The sequence below is a fragment of the Lotus japonicus genome, chromosome 2 (assembly GCF_012489685.1).
Source record: "Lotus japonicus ecotype B-129 chromosome 2, LjGifu_v1.2".
Taxonomy (NCBI): Eukaryota; Viridiplantae; Streptophyta; class Magnoliopsida; order Fabales; family Fabaceae; genus Lotus; species Lotus japonicus.
Genome location: NC_080042.1, coordinates 56,658,926 through 56,678,691, shown reverse-complemented (window position 1 = coordinate 56,678,691; position 19,766 = coordinate 56,658,926). Strand labels below are relative to the sequence as shown.

The window sequence follows — 19,766 nt, the reverse complement described above, 5'->3', positions numbered from 1 at the left end:
TTTTCCGTCCTTAAACAATTATTTCGATGCGAAATCCTGGAAAGTACGAACGTCAAATTCCAATTCTCGGAAGTTTGCCGAAACGGAATCCCTGATAGTTCGAGAAACCTAAGATCAACAGACGATGAAGACTTTTTCTATTCGGAGCTGCAAATGAAGATTCCACCCGCGTTCTCCTATTTCTCTCGTCATTCCTAATCTTTCTTCAGAAGGAAGTTTTCTCATCCGACGATCACTGCAAAAAGTAGTTTTTCGGGATAAACCGACTTGAACCGACTCACACCGATTTGGTATCATTTGGTTTAATTCCAAGAATCCTGTTTTGAGTTCTGGAATTCTGTCGCCAGAACCTATCTTAGAATGCGCAGGAAAAATCGGAATCGCAAAAAAATCATTTTTCCGCATTTTCCAAAACCTATAAATAGCTCAAAAATTAGATTTTTTGCCAAAAAACTACCCATTTCCCTCCCCAAACCCGCGAGCATCAAGAGAGAGAGAGAGATCCGGATCTTCGTCGTTTCTTGCCCGTTTGCTTCACCGATCGTCGCTAATCGAAGACCTCGAGGTAGGTAAACTATACTCTCCTTCGAATCGTCGTTTCTGTCCACTTCTCCTACGTCTTTCTGAGTTCAAAATTTTGAGGTTTTTGAAAAACTGTTCAAATAAGCTGATTTCAGTGTCTAAACTTATTCCCTGCATGCTCCTGAGCGTGTTCTGCGGATTAGATTTTGTCAAATGTCGACAAAATGCCGCCGGGATCAATTTCTACCTTAAATACCCATTTTTCGGCAAAGTCGCAACCTTTAAGCTGAAATCTATCGACTTGGCTTAGTGCTAGTAGGATTAATCGTCATAAACGTCGTTGTTGACATCCCCATCCAATTTGTTTTTCAAAAATCCAGTTTTGAAATTCTGAGTTTAAAATAATGACCAAACTACCCCTATATCAGTTTTCGATCCGAAAATTTTTCCGAGCTTAGAACCGTCTTAGTTACGGCGTATGTTAACCTAGGAACCAAGTTTGATCGAAGAAAAATCAACCCTCCCAATTAAGGAAAGTGGCCGAGAGCTATACCAAGGGGGGAGGAAATCCGACTTTTTCGAAAACTTGTCTTAACGCGTTAGATTGTCGTACCACAGAGTTTGTAATGTACCGTGTAACCCTAGGACTTATTGCTTGCTGAGTTTCTGACTCAATGTGTTGATTTCTGTGATTTTGGCTTAAGGTTCTTTTGAGGAGTTTCCTGGAGATCAAGGCGAGGAACGTGAAGGAGGTTGTGAGGAAAACGCTGGAGGAGTTACAGGTGAGGGCTACTCTCTGAATTACTAGATAATGCTTTAGGTGTCGATGAAATGCGACTTGATTTATGTGTTATGCACCTAATTGCTAAATGTCTGAAATGATTTCTGAGGCTTCGGCCGAACTTGTTGAGTACTTGATGCCATGATATTGTGTGCTAAATGATTCACATGCTATGTGCTACATGGTTAACTTAGGATGTGTTGGAATATGCTGTTTATGCCTATTGGTTGAGCTGTTTCATTGATGCTATTCCACTCGTGCCTATGTTTCTGGAAAGTGAGGATTACGGGCAAGTCATGCCGAATTTTTATGAGATTTTGAGAGAGTTTGAAAGGACGAACGAAGTTCGGACCTTGTTATATTTTAATGGATCGAGACCTTCTCAGAAATTAATTGGGATTATGGGATCCCTGAAACTCATAGGAAGTATCATAAGACTAAACGAAATCTATTTTCTCAAAGAAAATTCATAAGACATTAATCAATCTCTAAACCCCTTGAACAATGATAACAACTTTAGATAAGAGCTTAGAGCCTGAATATTAGTCTTGAAGATATGAGAAGTGTCGTCGAGTCCAAGTTTTGAGGAACTTACAAGTTTTCGAGTATGTTGATACTCTTTTGCTCGATGAGCAGGTTAATGTTTGGCTATCTAAAGTTTAGCCGGAAACTATGAGTTTCCAAGTACTTCGGTACCTTTTCGCTCGATGAGCAGTTTATTGATTGGCTATCTAAAGTTTAGCCGGGAACCATGAGTTCCAAAGTACATTCTTCTTCTTTTGATTAATTCATTTTGTCGCAGAATCGACATTTGCCTTAGGGTATTCTTTTTAGAGACTTTAAGTTATTTAGAACACGTGGCGACGTGTCGGGTGAGGTCGGAGACGTTGTTTGGCTAATCACTTGCATTCATGCACTCATTTTGAGGTTAATACACGGCGTGATACCGGACCTCGGTGGATTCCAAAATGGTCATAAGACCCGGATTTCCATATTTAGGACACTACGGTGGTCCTCAGTAGCAGACGGAATGGCAGACCTACGGGTTCACTGCTGATCTGACTACTTTTGTGTGGTGTAAGAGACGCCCGAGCGGAATGGTCCCACTATGGCCGGTGTTAGGGCTGACTCGTTGGTGTCCATCCTTCTTCCGGAATGCATTTTGTTAACCAGCATTGCATTTCATGCAACATACATTCTGACTTGGTTGCTGAGTGTGATTGGTACTTGTTTACCCTAATTGAGGCATGCTAATTGTTATTATGATCTTTTATATTTTTTGCGATACATGCAACCCTAGGATGTTATCCCTAAACTCTAAGCCTGAGAGGCTAATAATTATTATCCCATATATATATATATATCTGGCTTTAATATTTATATAATTCTTTGGAGTTGACCCTCGCGTCTTCTGTGTGTGTTTGGGCGGACTATGCCTTTGTCAGATGTCCATGGCGGACCGGTTCACGATGGTTCACCCTTCAGGGGAAACTAGGTTGAAGAAGCTTGATCAGGAGGACTACGGTTCAGGGGTGGTCGACCCCGCTGGCCACCGAGCGACTTACTCGAGATGAGATTAGTGTAGGAGTAGAGTCTTAGCTCTGACCGTCATTGTTTCTTTGGGGACAGGGTAGTTTCCCGCCTATAGCTTTTTGTGTGGTTCCTCTACGGGGATCACAGAGAGTTGGTTGGGCTAAGAGGTCTTGTTTTAGGCCATCTGGGCTAACTCATTCTCATTTTGAGGGATAGTGTTGCGGACACTTGACTTTTCTTTTGGTTTGTACTTTTGCCTACGGGCGTTACTCTCTTTTACTTTCCGTCACTGGAGGTTTACTCGTGACGTGGTTTACAACTTACAGTGGGGGCTGTAATCATATTGTATATTAGTTCTGTTATCTTCGTTTTAGAGTTTCATCTCTTTCTGTCTTTACTTACATTATCGAAAAAAAATAATTCACGTTTTTCCGCTTAAGTATTTCTTTTTGGTTACTAAAGTGACGCCACCGAAATCGGGGTGTTACAACGGCTATATTCCCCAACGGCTATATTCCCCAACGACTATATAGAACACATAAGTAGAAACGCAGTACACATTAAGAAAAATTCGAATACTGAAATTACAACATTAATACAGAATACATAAGTAGAAATGCTAAAATTACAACACTGATGCAATACACATAAGTATAAATGCTAAAATTACAACACTAATGCAGAATCAATAAGTAAAAATGCTAAAATCACAACATTGGCACACGCTAAGAAAGACAACAACAAGAATTAAGACATTCCTAGTTCTTTCATGGCGAATTCAACTAGGCGCTGATGCGTTGCTAACTGCACCTCGTTCATTTCAGATGTGTCCTCCATAAGGATATCTTTGAAGGTGTGAAAAACGACTAGAAGGGGGGGGGGGTTGAATAGAGTTTTGAATATAAAACTTTCCCCTTAAGATTTAAAGTAAATCTTTTCGGTTTCTCTGAGATAGATGGTGCAGCGGATAAAGATAGAGAGAAGAGAGAAGCACACAAGTATTTTATCCTGGTTCACTTGATAAATCCCTCAAGCTAATCCAGTCCACCCGTTAAGGTGATTTCTTCCTTCTTAGAATGAAGGCAATCCACTAATCAGATAATTGTTACAACTGCACTTGAAACCTACAAGTGACTAACAATACACCGACTTAGCTCACACTAAGATTCACTCTCTTAGTCTTCTCTAGGATCCGATCAACCTTGATCTCCTAAAGGAATCACCACTAAGATTCACTCTCTTAGTCTTCTTAAGGATACTGACCTACCCGGTCCCTTAAGGAAAATCAAACAACTGTTTGAGGTTGGTGTTTACAAAGGTTTGCTTCTAAATAAGCTGAGTGTAAACTACATAAGAATAGATGAAGAAAGTAGAGGCTTGAATCTTTTCTTGTATTGCAGCTCTTGATTTCTCTCACACTTCTTTCTTCTTTTCTTCAGCCTTTTATAGTCCAAGGTGCAAAGGATATTTCCGTTGAGAGAATATGACCGTTGGAGGGCATTTCTGGAACTTCCAGAACCTGCTGTGGCTGAACCTTGGTAGGTAGGCTTTTCAGAATAGTACACTGCTCTTGTACTTCTCGATAGAGACATTTGCCTTTAACCATTGACTTCTGATCAGAGTTATGCTTCGTGTTGGAACTTGTGAAGCTTGGTGATCAGAGTCAGAGGGATGCTTGGATCCTCTGACCTTCGTAACTTCTGCTTCTGGACCTTCAGAGCTTCTGAACCTTCAGAGCCTCTGGTCCCTCAGAGCTTCTGGTCTTCAGATCTTCTGATCCTCTGATCTTCTGATCCTCTGATCCTCTGATCCTCTGATCCTCAGATCCTCTGATCTTCAGATCCTCTGATCTTCAGATCTTCTGATCTTCAGAACTTCTGACGAATATATCTTCTGGTGTCAGAATCAGAACCTGTTTGTCAAAACACTCAAGACAAACATTAGAGTATCATAGTTGTTCATCCACAAATAAATACTTGTTATCATCAAAACATAGAGTTGTACCACATGACCAAATCTTGATCTTACAATCTTTGTATTCCTTCAATAACCGCGCCTTATGAAGTTTGTTTTTTTCCTTTCTCACCTCCAGTTCTTCGGTCTTGAGCTTCTCAAAACTCGCCAGGAATCCCAGTTTAGCTTTCCCGATGGCTATCATCTCGGAGTTAGGAACATAATCGAGATCACTTGAAGCTGTGTCTCCTACTTTGGCTTTCCTTTTCTGGTTCTTTTTTCCCAACGGGCGGGTTGCTGGTTGTGTGGCCTCATATTCGTCGCCCTCGATTGATGCACTCTGGTCAGACGATGTTGCATACACCCCATCTCCTGACTTCTTCTGCCTCGTTGAACTGGTTGTCATAAATGTTCCCTTCCACTTTGGTTCATCCTTCACCAACCGCCATTCATTCTCATGTTTGAAATCTTTACCCGTATCTACATGATATAATTGATGCGCCGTAGCCATGATGTCCTTATCTGAGTGTCCACTTTTCCAATGATTGACGGCTTTAGTGTGGCAACCGACAAATTTTTGAAGATCAACATTCAATTTATTAAAATGAGATTTCAGGGATAACCATGTCCTTGAAGGAGAGGCATCGTCGCGGTACTCCTCATATTGGGCTCGAATCTTATTCCAAAACAAATCTGACTTTTGCTCATTTCCCACGACCCGATCGGTAGAAACGTTGAGTCATGATTGAAGAAGAAGTATATTATCTTTACCACTCCATTTGGTGCGTTTCTTTCCGGATTCTTCAAGATCAATATCATCTAGACCCCGTTGAGTAGAAAATTCAGGCTCATCGGGCATAGCCTCACATTGTGTACTTGAGACTTTTGAACTACTGCTGCTACCAGTAGGAGGTGCTTGGTATTGTGGTGGATACATGCAATATTGTGGATTGTTTGGATAAGACATTTGTGGTGGATATGGTCCCATTTGACCCTGAGGTTGGTTTTGATGGTAGAACGATTGTGGAAACATTTGATACGAAGGATTTTGAACATTACCACCGGTGTGAGGAGGTTGGTTTTGAGGGTGACACATCTGCGGATGTTGGCTTTGTGGTTGATACATTTGCGGATGTGGGTTTTGTTGTTGGAACATCGGCATAGGTTGGCTTTGCGGGCGAATCATCTGCGAATGTTGGTTTTGTTGTTGGAACACCATCATAGGTTGGCTTTGCGGGTGAATCATCTGCGGAGATTGGTTTTGTGGCGGAAACATAGGCGAAGGTTGCAAACCTTCACTTGTAGGAGGTGTTTCATTGTCGAGCAGTGGATAGTATTGCTCATAAGGATTAGACATTTTGAGAAATTTGAGAATTTTTGGACAAGAGAGAAATTGTGGGAGTAAATGCTAGTATTTCAAATGCTAGTGTATAAGGTAAAGAAGCTGGGAATTGAAGGTTAAATAGTGGTTTGGGCCAATGAATGCGATACTTGTTGTTGTTCTTGTTATTGCTAATACTATATATAAGGTAAATATGCTGAGAATTGAAAAAAACGGTAAGAAAACCGGTCAATTCAAAAAAATAAAAAAAAAAGCCCAAACGGGCAGAAAACCGGCTCCCGCCGGTCTAAACCGGTCTGGACTGGTCCATAACGGTGGGATGACCGGCTCAGCCGGTCACCCACTATAAATACATTTTCTTTTCTCCCATCTTCAGAACCCTAGCCGCTCCTCACCCTCACCCTTCTTCCTCCTAACCCTCAAGCTCTCTCCTTCACCTTCTTCTTCCTCAAGCCCCTCCAAACGACCTCCACCGGCAACAAACACCCACCACCGCCATCTCCACCTCTGTCCCTCCTCTCTATCTCTCTCACCCACTCGCTCTCTCTTTCTCCTCTCCTGTTCCTGTTCGCGATCTCCTCTCTCGGTCTCACTCACGCTCGCAGGAAGAAGAAGAGTCACGATCCACCTCAAAAAGTCAGGCTCCGCCACAATCCTCCGCCAAACAGCCATGCTCCAGGCCTAACGCCCCCAACCCGCTACCCTCCGGCCACGATCCGGCAACCATCGGCCTTGTTTCATCGTATCAAGGCCTTCAATCTCGCAAAGAAGCTTCCTTTCCTCACATGCAAAGTGATCTGAGGTGAGTTCGTGTTGTTTTCTCTTTGTTTTGTTGATTTTCGTTTGTTCATGACCCTTCTATTGAAACTCTCTCATCTCCCTTTGCAGATCAGAGCTTCTGAGTCAAGATTTGGATTATGATTTTTGTTTTTTTTTTTTTTCATGTAAATTTTAACCTCTGGTCTGTAAATTTGAGGTTCTGTTCATGTAAATTTATTGCAAAAAAATTATGTTCATGTTCAATTTCATCTTCTTGCCTTCTGTTTTCCATTATGTTGTTTTCCCACTGAAACCAGTTGGGTTTCGGTGAGAGAAAATATCATTTTTTAACTTAAGAAACCAAAAAGCATAGTTGCTTGCAGAAGCAACCATGCACTGTAGCTAAGAAACTGAACCTGCCAACTGAGCAAGCTCCAATGCTGAAAAAAATAAGAAACCGTATCTTAGCAACTCCAGCTGGGTTAAGAAATCAGCGTTGGAGTTGCTCTTATAACCTCTACATCTTCCAAAATAAGAGTATACAATCCAAAAAATAAAATTAATGCAACGAAATAATAACAAAAACTATATTGAATTGAAACAATATCCGAATATTACAAATGAATCAATGCAAGTTGAATCTTAAAAGTGAAAACCTATCTAAAATCCAATTTGAGAATTACAATTAATCACATTATGAAATTGAAACTAAGAAAATAGAATCTATAAAATTACACCAAAATTTATCCTTGTTTACATTTCACCACCGAATGCTACATCCAGCCCCCAATAACCTATTGAGATTTTCACTATCACAATAGAAGCTAAATTACACCTTGCTTCAAGATACCCTTGAAGTCTTTACCCAGCAAGAACACTCTCTTGCTAATACAATTTGCAATACAATGAACAACCAATATTAAATTGGAGTTAGGAAGAATCAAAAAACTCAACAGAAATCGGTTGTATTTGTGAACATATTGTATATTGTTTCAGCACTTAATTTTTCATTTGTTGCAAAATATTTTCCTAAATTGTCAAGTTCATAATTATTAGGAAATTAACACTATATGTGAATGTTCACAGCTCAAACATGATTGTCTCCCCAACATGATTGTCTCCCATGATGAAAAGAAAAAAAAAAACTTCAATGGTTATTGGTTGGAGATTTGACAATCAACATTAGGTGACTTGAAAGAATATGAAAATAACTAAATCCTTCAGCCACCCACTGTAGTTTCCTTTTATTGGTAGGCGGATTAAACAATTGAATTGTACCATCATGGCAGCAATAAGGCGAAGGCTAAAATCCTAATTGCATCATACAACACTTTGGGAAAGAATTGTCAAGTTTCAATGAATCTTCATGTAATCATATCCATTTATAAGAAATCCATCTCTTGTGGAAAACGTCTCCTTAAGTTATTTAAAGCATATAAGCACCAGGAATATTTGGGCAGCATGAGGTCAATAGAAACTATTATAAATACAAAAGATTTTAGTCACATGTTCATAGCAATGGATGTCAATTGGTTTATTGTACGAGTATGAGTATAGAGAGGAGTAATGTTTTCAGTGCATGTCTCAAAATCATTTTACAATTAATTTTTAAGTTAAAATCAATATAAAAAAAAAACATATGAATGGTTTCTGCGTGTCTAAAGTTATATGATCCAAAGTATGCTTTGTTTTTGTATTGTTTAATTTAGTATTGCAGTAAGTATTACTCCTATGTAATACTTGCGTGGAGTTTGTCTATGTGATGTGAATACCGTTTGACCGCTTGAGTGACATTATTTTAATTATCTTCGACAAAGAATTGTGATATTTGGGTTTTGATTTATGAGAAGTGCTAATAATACTCAATTAAATACTCTTTTTCAAACATTTTTTCTAATAAATGTAATTCAGTAGATCTCACGTGGATTTTAACCAATAAAAAAGAGTTAGGAAGAGTGGTAAAGGCATAAAATGTATTGTTAGCATTTTTCTTTCTCTTCCTTTCATCATATTTTCATTCACTTTATTGTTCATTTCTCTAATTTTTTTCTATCAAATGATATATATATATATATATATATATATATATATATAATTCTTATCTCTCTTTCTATGTGTGTATACATTTGGGACCAGACTTTATTCATCATGCGATTGATCAAATAAGATTTGATGGACTATCATGGGACTATTCGGGGGTGGTTTCATGTTCTTTAACAAGATGGTTGAGCTGTTGTCTGCTTATTGGTAAAGGAGCTTACATGCATAATTTTTACCTTGTGTCATGTATGTCAAGAATTTAGGCTTCTTTTTTCTTATTTTGGGTCGAAGAATTTAAGCTTCTTTAATTGCTTTGTTTTACTGCATTTAAAAGGGAAGGGACTGGGACTAGCATTGTGGTTGAAGAATAGTGATTCTGTGGTGTTCGCTAAGCTATCACTTTGGTCTTTATTTGGAGATATGATTTAATAATGTATTAATGAAGGGATATCGTAATGTGACCCCTAACAATGATGGGTAGGTGTCTCAAGCGCAAACCTCAAAGACGGTTCATGTAATTTCCTCCAAATTGCAATACCTATGCCCCCTCTTTGTTAGCTTGAGTGCAAGTCATGCATGTTGAACAATTGTTTATTACAAGTAAAATATTCAATTTTTTTGCCTCTCTAATTCTAAAATGGCATTCTTGATAGAGTATCTTGCTACACGCATATAATGGTGTATAAAGTAGAAAGGTTAACACCAGAAATTTCAACGAATGCACCATATTAGTAGACAAAAGAATACGACTTATAATCATGAAGCTTCATTGTATTTGAATACGCAGTCATACAGGCGCCCCCCAAGAAATTCTGCAACCTGAGGATGCTTGACCTGAAGAAAAGATGCCAAGATAGATGTGAGAACAAAGAATAGTATCATCATTCATTAGAGCTCAAATTTTCATTGAAGTAATGCATTACCATTCCAATCTTAAGGGAATCACATTTGAATTGAGCATAAAGATTTGTTTCTATTCCCCGGCCCTGCCAAAATAGATCCATTAGAATTTGAAAAACAACAACCTTGTATTAAGGGCACCTATATGATATGAACTTATGATCTAATGGAGAATAAGAAAAGGAAACTTGGTTTCAATCTATGTAAATATGCAAAGTACCCCCTACATGGTGCCAAATTACCAGGACAGATGTTCAATACAAATTCTAACAAATGGTAGAAATCTAGATGAAATTGGATAAGAAAAAAAATCTGTGAAAAGAAGCTTGACCCGATAGTAGATCTTACAGTTTTCACAAAGTTCTTTAGAGTATTATGATATAAATATTAAAAATATTGTTTTTCCAGTTTTTATTCAACTTTCTACAATGGGTGTCTTACTAAATCTGTAATTACAGCAATAAATTCCATTTGTGTATCATTTTTGTGTCTTAGGATTATAACTTTATTTCCTGTTTCTGCAATATATTATTATACTCTAGTAAAGGGTTCTAAATTCTTAAAAGGTCCAAGATGTTTGTAAGTTTATATCAGAGAACTTTCTGCTATGTTTCATGATTTATACTAATAAAATCACAACTCTTACCCTCTAGAATTTCCCCTAAACATCATTATATTTTAGAAGACAATGTGCATGCTTATAAATCCTTCTGCAGTTCATTCTGACTCCAAAATCAATTCTCGAGAGAAGCTTTAATGAGCAGCTTTTGTGTGCCATAACCATAATTGATATGAGGAAAAAGAAGCCGATCCAAACATCCGCTATAATAAGGTGATAATGAGTTCAGACAGCTAAATATTGAGTCCTAAACCTTCCTTCGAAAACTATATTTCTTTTGTTATCCTACTTCACTCCCAAGTATCAATCCCATCAATGCATCTACCACCCATCAACGCAATATAAGTTTTCAACAATATGAAAGGAGGGACTTACCATTCCTTCTAAGATGACAAGATCTGCATCACTTGCAAGGTAAGCAAGCTCCTGAGACACCCTTGTAAGATCAATAACCTGCAATCCATGAATAAAGCAAGAAAGATGCAATCATCATACACGTTAAAGATCTGATTTCATAGGTTTAAAATACCATATTGCCTAATTAGTAAAAAGTATTGTTTATTTCCTTACAGGTAAATCATTGCCAGAGTTAGCAATTAAAAGATTTGAAGTACTGACACCCACAAGACGTCCTTCTTCATCCTTTAACTGGAAACCAACATGAAAAGAGTTAGCAAAGAATGTGGTAATATCCGAAGTTTACAAAACCAATTTTTATTACCTTTGATATAATTTCAATTAGCTCAGAATAAGTCACATCATTGATGGAAGGCAAGTCATTAGCAGCCAATACAACCTGCATTCAAATATAATCATGTAAAATACGCTGAAGATGGTAGCTGTAAGAACAGCACATCAAAAGCAGTTTCAGTTCAAGCATGATTTTGAAATGGAAAAATGACAAACAGATACCTACAAGAAGACAACCAAATCAACCAGAATTTAGAAACTTTATAGGATTGAATTAGAATTAAAATGTTGGAGAATTTTGCTTTCATGACTTGAATAGAAATTCAGGCAAAATGTTTGTTGCAACGTGCAACCCGTGAAGCACTTTGGTCCGTTTGGTTGAAGCATAACTTCTGTATTTCTAAAGAGGTTACTATGGAATGACACTTGATTGATTCGGTACAAAATTAGGCATTTGGCTTTTCTTTGGTGAAAAGCACATCTTTAGTAACTAGGGTATCCATCAGAGATGTGTTAAGTAGGGTGATAGGAACTCAAGGTTTGGGGTTAGTTAGTTAGTTAGTTATACTTAGTGAGTTAGTTAGAATGTTGTTGAGGCATTTAGCCTATAAATAACAGACATTAGAGAGTTAGGGGTATCTTTGTATTCAGTTAGGAATTGGGTTTAGAGAGAGAAGTGGTTCTCTTTCTAGGGTTAGAGAGGGTGTTTGGTATCCCTTTCTCTTGTATCTTTCCCCTAGTTTCCAATTGGGAATTAGGTTTTCTATCAATAAAAATCAGGTTTCCATCATTGGTATCAGAGCACCATCCTGGTGCCTGAACCACGACAATCCTGGGCTGCACAAGAGGAAAGGAGAAGAATGGCAAGTTCAGAAGTTGTTCAGGAAAACCAAGAATTGAGAGCGAGGATGGAGTCAGTGGAGGCTATCACCGGGAAGAACGAGTTCGTACTAGCGGCGGTGGCGAAGAAAATGGGGGTGCGACTTGTTGCAAATCCTGATCTTGAGAAAGAAATCTCAAGATTGGAGAACAAATTGCGAGAACTTGAAGAGAGGAGAAAACAGAGGGAACAAGAAAGAAGAGAAGCAGAGGCATCGCAGATGGAATCTGATGTCAGGTCGGAGGAAAAGTTAGCGGCAGCAAAGGAGATTCTGGAGAAACCAGAGGTTGCAGTGATGGCTAACAAATCGACACCCGTTGATCATGAAGCGGCAGAGACAGAGCGTGTAGCGGCGGCGGTATCGCCAGCGAATTTGGAAACCGCGACGGAGACAGTTTCAGCAGTGGTGAAGGCGACTCAGAAATCCATTCTTGAAACAGATAGAGAATCAGAAACGGCGGCGGAAGAAGACGCTACGGTGGATGAGCAAGCGTATGAAACAGAGGGGGTTTTCACCTCTGAGATGAAGCAACTCAATCTTGAAGTAGCGGAAGACAATCGGGTAACAGAGGAGAGGGAGAAGGAATTGGGGTCGACATCAATGGCGGAGAAAAACCTGACCTTTGATACAGAGGTTGAAGGAAGAGATGGTTGGGAGAAGTTTGGATGGAAGATCCATCAGCAACCGATGATGGAGAAACACATCCATCTCCGGCCACCGACGCTGAAAGGAGGAAAGGCCAAGGTGTCGCCAGTGGCGGAGACCCGACAACCACAGAAGATGCAATCGCTTCGACGGCCGCCACCGAAACCGCCGCACGTCGGGGTGAGAGTGTTGCATGCAGGAGGATCGTTGAATCGACATCCTTGCAGGCAGGAGGAGGCAAAATGGTCACTGGCGAAACCACCGGATTTGTTTGGTCCGCCGGGTTTATTGGGAGGTGACAGTTCCGACTTGGCGCTGCTGGCTCAGTCGTGCTGTGAAGGAGGTGGTGTGATAGTGACATTGCATTGGCTCCCAAGTGCCAAAAACCTTATGCGGTGGCCACTGAAGGTAGACACGAGGCAGGAAGAAAAAGTGGTGCTGGCAACACATGACACAAGCAAAGACAAGTGTCCCACTGGAGTGATTTTCTACAACAGCAGCAACGTTTATGAAATGGGAAAAAGGTATGCACATGTTTTTGGTAGATTGGGCCAAGCACAACTTAGGATAAAAAGAGGGTCTGTTGATTGTATTGTTAAATGGGTTGCTATCCAACTTCTTACTGGATTGGGGAACATTGTGGAAGACAAATTTCTGAGAATAATAGGCCTTGCATGTTTCAATTGGGAAATCAAGAGAAAGCTACAAAGAGGGTTTATTCAAACCTGGAATTGTTTTCCCAATTACTGTTTGTTCCTAATAGCTGGGAGTCTTACCAAAGTTCCAGATTTTTCAGTGTGTCAGGGTGCTGTTCTGAATGTAATGGGATTCTGTATCTGGTGTATCAAAGCAAGCTTGAAGGAGATGGGTGAGCTATGTGAGTTCCTTCTGATGTGTCAAAATGGTTTGGTAGCAACCCAGGTCAATGTTGAAAATTTGACAGCAGGAGAGAATTATCACTACTTGGGCTCATGGGGCCAAGACCAGCTTGACATGGATTTTGGAAATCAAAGTAGAAAAACTGAATTGTGTTTGGACTCCATTGGGTATCAAATTGATTTGGAAAATATTAGTTTGGAGGGGTTTTCTTTTGATGATTTCTATGGCTTGCTATTCCAATTGGTGGTGGTCACCAATTCATCCATGGTTGTGATTATCTGCTTCATGCACTGGGATCCAGGAGGAAACATGAATTGTCACTTTTGGATCTTTGGCATAGCTGTATTTGAGATTGTTCATTGTTGTAGCTTGTATTTTGTTACAGCCACAATTGCAAGGGAAGGGGAGGATTGTGCTATTTGTATTCAACCCATACAGTTGCAACCTTCTGAATTAATGTCATTTGAGAAGACATCCAATCAGCATTTGTTGGCTAGTTTTGGGAAGATACCTGCCACTTCTTTCATGTTGGGATTTGCTTTTAAAAATGCTGCAACAGTGCTATTTCAACCTCTTTGCATCAACGGGAATTTCTGCTACTTGTTTTTCCAGCAATGGTACTTATGCCACATTAGTTTCAGCAGGACAGTGAAGATTTCCCCCAAGTCATACATGTTTTGGACTTTTTGCTTTCGGCTATGGGCCCTGGGTGGAAGATGTGATTACCACTCTTGGGAGTTTGGAATAGCAGTTCAGGAATTTGTCACTTTTGTATAGTAGGCCTACTTGTTCACTGTTTTAGTTTGCTTTTTGTTCCTCACCTTGAGGACAAGGTGAATTTTCAGGGGGGGGGGAGTATTGATAGGAACTCAAGGTTTGGGGTTAGTTAGTTAGTTAGTTATACTTAGTGAGTTAGTTAGAATGTTGTTGAGGCATTTAGCCTATAAATAACAGACATTAGAGAGTTAGGGGTATCTTTGTATTCAGTTAGGAATTGGGTTTAGAGAGAGAAGTGGTTCTCTTTCTAGGGTTAGAGAGGGTGTTTGGTATCCCTTTCTCTTGTATCTTTCCCCTAGTTTCCAATTGGGAATTAGGTTTTCTATCAATAAAAATCAGGTTTCCATCATAGGGTTCCTTATCCTCCCAAGTCTCATCTCTTATTAACTTATTTTTTATCTTTATCTTAATGAATTTTTTCGGGTTCATTTACCGTGCACAAATATTTTCTTGTGCAAAGTTACACAAGTTCCATTTTTACTTGCTATTGTAAGTTTTCAAGTCACCTATATTTTTAATTTTAAAATTTATATGTTTAATTCCTCCTCCCCTCCACCAGCCTACCTCCCCTCAATCTCACGCCATCCACCGCCGCTGCCACCACCAGATCTTCTCCTCCCTCCCCCACCAATCCACCAATCACAGCCCTTCCCTTCCTCCACCACCGGCTCCACCCCGTTCATTCTTTTCCCACTCCTCCTCCTTCCTCTAGAACCCAGCAACAACAAGGAATGTATCATCATCCCCACAAAGAATACCCAGAAACATATCATCCCTAGCACAAAAAATTTCAAGAAACAAATCACCATTTCTCTTCATTAATTTATCTTTGAATCTGTACCTACAGAAAAAATTTCATTTTCTCCTGCTTCTGTGATAAAGACCAGAAATCCTCCTCCTCCCTCAGAGTAGAACGAACCCAGAAAATCCCCAACCCCAATTACTCTCCTCCTCTCAATAGCAAAATCAGAGAAAGACTTCGTGAGAGAGAGGAAATTAAATTGGAGAAAACCCACTGCAGCCACCGTCGTCCACTTACTCCTCCTCTCCACCCTTTCCACCGCAAAACCCTCATCCTCCTTCAACAACAGAATCAAAGAAAGAAAGGTGGTGACTTTGTTCTTAAGAACCCAGATCTGAAAGAAGAAGTTGGCGGCTTTTGTGACTTCGAATCTGCCTCCTTCGCACCGCACCAACGCAGTCTCCTGTTTCAGATCCGTCATTCTTCTACCTCTTGTTGGTGCGGCGGAAATTGGAGCTTCGATATGATCAGCGGAAGAAGAGATCGGCGGAGCGAGTGCGACAGAAGGTGGAGCTTCGACGATGAAGGTGACAGAGGAGGAAGGGAGAAGTGGAGGAAGGACTTGTGGTAAGGTCCTCAGATTAGAGCCTCACTCTAACTGCCACCGCCGGCGCCACCACTTTCTTCTCCTCCTTTCCTCTCTCTTCAGCCAAAGTCGTAAGAAGATGGTGGTGGGTTAAACACTTAAACCAGGGTTAATTAAATAATTTTTTAACAAAAAAATTCAAAAAGATGTTACCTGCAAAGTAACCTACTATAGCAAGTAAATCTAGGTTGGTGCAACCTTACACAAGGATTTTCTTGTGTACACTAAATGAACCCAATTTTTTCTTATATAAAAAAATAAAAAAATAGAATGTCAGCAAACCTGACTCCCATGCCGAAGCAGCTCCCTTGTAAATGGTAAAATACCCAAAATGATATCTGCACCAGAGTTATCGACAAATATAATAACCTGCCATGATAAAGGGAACAGATTAAAACAGCATATCAGTACACAGAAGAAACTATGCGAGAAGACAAAATAATAATAAAGATAATAATACTTCATCATAAGATTGTATCTATTTGTATACATGTAAGACTTGCCTTCTTCCATGACTTCTTGCCCCATTTCATTTTGAATGTGTCAAGATCATCAATAACCCATGGTCGAGGGACAAGATTTTGATAACTAGCCAAAAAGGACATTCCATCCTTGGAGAAAACCTCTGCAAGCTTCAAGAAATTGTGAAAAGAATAAGGTAATAATAAACTAGATATAACTATCCAAACTCCTGCACATGATAGTGATAAATAGCAGAACATTTGTCTTCTAGTAGGGAAATAAATTCAGACCTAGGTGAAGTGAAGACTATGTCTGGTTACTGACACAGAATCATCGCTGTATGCTTGCTTACAGATTTAAGAGAATGAGATGAGGCCAGTGAAAAATAGACAATAATATAACAACCAATTCAGAGGAGTCAAGGAACGCTGTTTAAGGATAATTAGGCACACCGCACCCTTATTCTTCACTCAGAGGAACAGAACCAGAAAATTGGGAAATGGAAGGAAATAAGGATTGGTTAAAGCCTAGCCTAGAGGGGGGTGGAACCATACCAGGGTACAAGAATAATCACAAACAGAGACCTGGGCTTAACCAAGTAAAGTAGGGCTTTGAACGAATGAGTAGGCTTAGGGAGCCATAACTTTACTTATCCAGAAGTTATGAAAAGGATGAGAGAAAAAATATCTTACCTGTGCAGAACCAAGATCAAATATGTTTCCTGCAAAAACTCCTCTTACTAAATTCTCAAGTCGCATGCTTTCATCTTCAATGGCATCATTAAGACGAACAACATCCTCAAATAGAGTGATGGCATTTGCATTTTCTTCATCCTGTTGCATTTGATTAGGAAATTGTAATGTATGTTGGGAAGAAGTGTCAAAGTGATCCAACCCAGGTGGCTCACCAGGGGTTGATAAGAGAAACAGAGCAAATCTTCAATACTAGTGCTCCCTCTCTCACATACAGAAATCCTTTTACCTTCTTGTCTAAAAAAAATTTATTTAAATAGGAAAAACTAACCATACATGGACAAATTAGTGTTACATAGTTACAGGTGTAGTACAAACTACAGCAACACAAAAGAAACTCCAAATAGTCAGCCCAATCCAGTTCACTTTTTTTGTGAGCAAATAGCCAACATGACTCAACCTTACTCCAGGTTAGTGGGTTAAACAGGCTAGGTCACATTAATTAGAAAAATATTTAAAAAATCATATAAAATGTAAAGAATTAAAAAAAATTGAAAATGCAAAAATCATGGGAAAAAAACTCAAAAGGAAAAAAGTGAGTCCGAGTTGAATCCACATAATCCGCAGATTAGTTGAATCAACTTATAACCTGAGGTCAATTGTTTTACAACCCAACCCACCTGTGACCCAACTGAGCCAGAGCCAGTATGCTCATGAGATTGACATCTCTATTGTTGGGCAAAATAAAACATTAAAACTACACGCTATAATGTCATGAAACTACCCAAGTCCTCTTTTATTTAAATTGATAGCATGTGCTAAAATTCTATTCACTTTAGCTAGTAATTGTACACCTTTTCAGCCAACTACATCAGAAAACAATTCCATTAAACTTTCCTCTATAATGCATGCAAGGTGTTTCTTACTTCAACCACTATGTCCACTACAATCAGATAGGCACACAATTTTCATCGACTTTATATTACCCATAACTGCATAGCAATAGAAACAAACAAACTAGATCCCAATTGCAGATAAACTTACCTTCACATTTTTGAAGATATCCCTGAATCCCAATTCTCTAAGAATTAGCTCACGGAGTCTGCAGAGAAGCTAGAATATCCCAGAACAAAAGAAACAAAGAAGGAAATTAACACATCACCAAACTGCTGAAATTTTTGTTCTTTCATTTTAGTTTTATTGTGAGGGGGGAATCAGGTTATAATATCAGCAACACTGCAGAACATACAATGCAATCAGGTGGCCCTCCATGACTTTCGGGATCTTTTTTGAAATCTTCAAGTATGTCAGCATACCTTTTACAGGGAATGCAAAAACCAAAGATGTAATTAGGAAGTCCTGTACTACAAGCTAATAAATAGATGAATTAAGCAGAGAGACACATCACCTTTGAGCAAACTTTTCAGCTTTATTTGCAGCATCAGGAACAGAAGTATCACTCGCTGCACGCTCCCTGTCAAATCATAGCTAAAATAAACACGGAACACACAAATAAAGAAGCCTTGCAATAATATAAAAACTACATAATTCACTAAAACCAGTAAAGGCTAGTTTAATATGGTCACCAATTAGTTGCTTCTAGTCCTAGAGTTCTACTTACCTTAATTAGAAAAAAGTAACTCTAAAGACTTGTAAATTGAAAAAAAAAAAAAAAAGATGTGCTCATAAATCTAGATTAAGAGGTACCATCGAAATCGGTTGTGCCTTATAAGAAAACAAGACAATTGCATAGATAAACTCAGGAATTAATTACTATTATGCTTAAATATTTACCAAACACTCAACTGCAAATAAAGCAACTTTTCTATTTCGTCTTACGGCAACTCCAAAATCTTCCTTTAAAAGGTGGTATTGGTAGCAAACTTAAAGAAGCAACAAGAATAACCAACTCACCCTAACCCAGTTTTAAAGAAATGGGAAAAAAGGTTCTAAAAAGGTCAGAATAACCAAAATCATGAAAATCATAAGCCCAATTGTACCACTTTGGCAGTTACTTCCACAGAAAATAAATCTTACAAACATGTCAAGGTCCTATTTTGATAGATAAGTAGCTAACTAATGGTGATGCCAAATGAATATGTTACAAAGGCATTGGTTAATATTGAGAATCATCATTAAAAAACCAGTCAAATTACATGGAAAAAGCCTTGAAATAACTTACAATGCACAAGGAAATGAATGAAAAAAATCAAATACACACAAAATACAAGTGGTACAACTAAAAACCTCAAAAGGGTAGAAGATAAACGACCCATCATACAGCAAAACTAAGAAATTCCCAAAGCTCCAATTTTTCTTAAAAACAATAGCAAAACAAACAATTACAAGTTAAAATGATCAAAAGGATATGCTACGAAAGATCAAAAACTGCGAAAAAATCAAATTAACAAAATTGAATTGAAGAAGAAGAAGAAAAGGAGGAGAAAGATACTTGAAGGAGGGTATGGATTTGACGAAGAGATCAATCCAAGAGAGCTCAATTGGAGTGGGCTTGCGGGGATTATCAGAAGGGAATCTGTAAGGAATGGTGCAAGCCCTGTAGTGAGTATCAATGGGGGTCACCAACAACGGGAATTCCACCAACTCCGATGCGCTTTCCATCTTCAAAGACAAGACGAAACCTGTCTGAGGATGAAGAAGAAGAAGAAGAAGAATTGGTAGAGTAATTGTTGGAAGATAGAGAGAGAGGGAGCGTAACGTAGCGTAGTGGTACTTCTCTTCTCACCTTCACTTCTCACACACGAATTACTCTTGGAAACTCGTTCCTCTAGTCAAACAAGGCTTTCAACTTTTATTTTTTAATTCACTATTTGTTTTGTGGAACTCATTAAACTTTGTCTACCATGATATAATAATGTCAAGTGAAATATTGTGTATACTCC

The 19,766-nt window shown here is 38.9% G+C and overlaps 1 protein-coding gene across 1 annotated transcript; it reads right to left on the bottom strand.

The window, feature by feature from the left end:
• Positions 1 to 9,448: 9,448 nt before the first annotated feature.
• Positions 9,449 to 19,696, bottom strand: LOC130738466 (damage-control phosphatase At2g17340-like). Its single transcript, XM_057590452.1, has 12 exons — positions 19,316 to 19,696; positions 18,272 to 18,337; positions 18,113 to 18,179; positions 17,908 to 17,976; positions 16,864 to 17,004; positions 16,213 to 16,341; positions 15,992 to 16,078; positions 11,171 to 11,245; positions 11,020 to 11,097; positions 10,825 to 10,902; positions 9,854 to 9,916; positions 9,449 to 9,764 (listed from the first exon to the last, which is right to left on the bottom strand). Exons 1-12 carry the CDS (start codon positions 19,483 to 19,485, stop codon positions 9,687 to 9,689), a joined length of 1,101 nt encoding a protein of 366 aa, XP_057446435.1. The 5' UTR covers positions 19,486 to 19,696; the 3' UTR covers positions 9,449 to 9,686.
• Between the last annotated feature and the right edge of the window lie 70 nt (positions 19,697 to 19,766).

Bases quoted from the DNA above. Each gene is read 5' to 3' on its own strand.
- LOC130738466 (XM_057590452.1), bottom strand. From the start codon at position 19,485: ATGGAAAGCGCATCGGAGTTGGTGGAATTCCCGTTGTTGGTGACCCCC. The intron at 17,005-17,907 runs GTAAGTTTATCT...CAAATGCAACAG, and splicing joins ATATCTTCAAAAATGTGAAG to GATGAAGAAAATGCAAATGC. The intron at 16,079-16,212 runs GCAAGTCTTACA...TTATCATGGCAG, and splicing joins GCAAGAAGTCATGGAAGAAG to GTTATTATATTTGTCGATAA.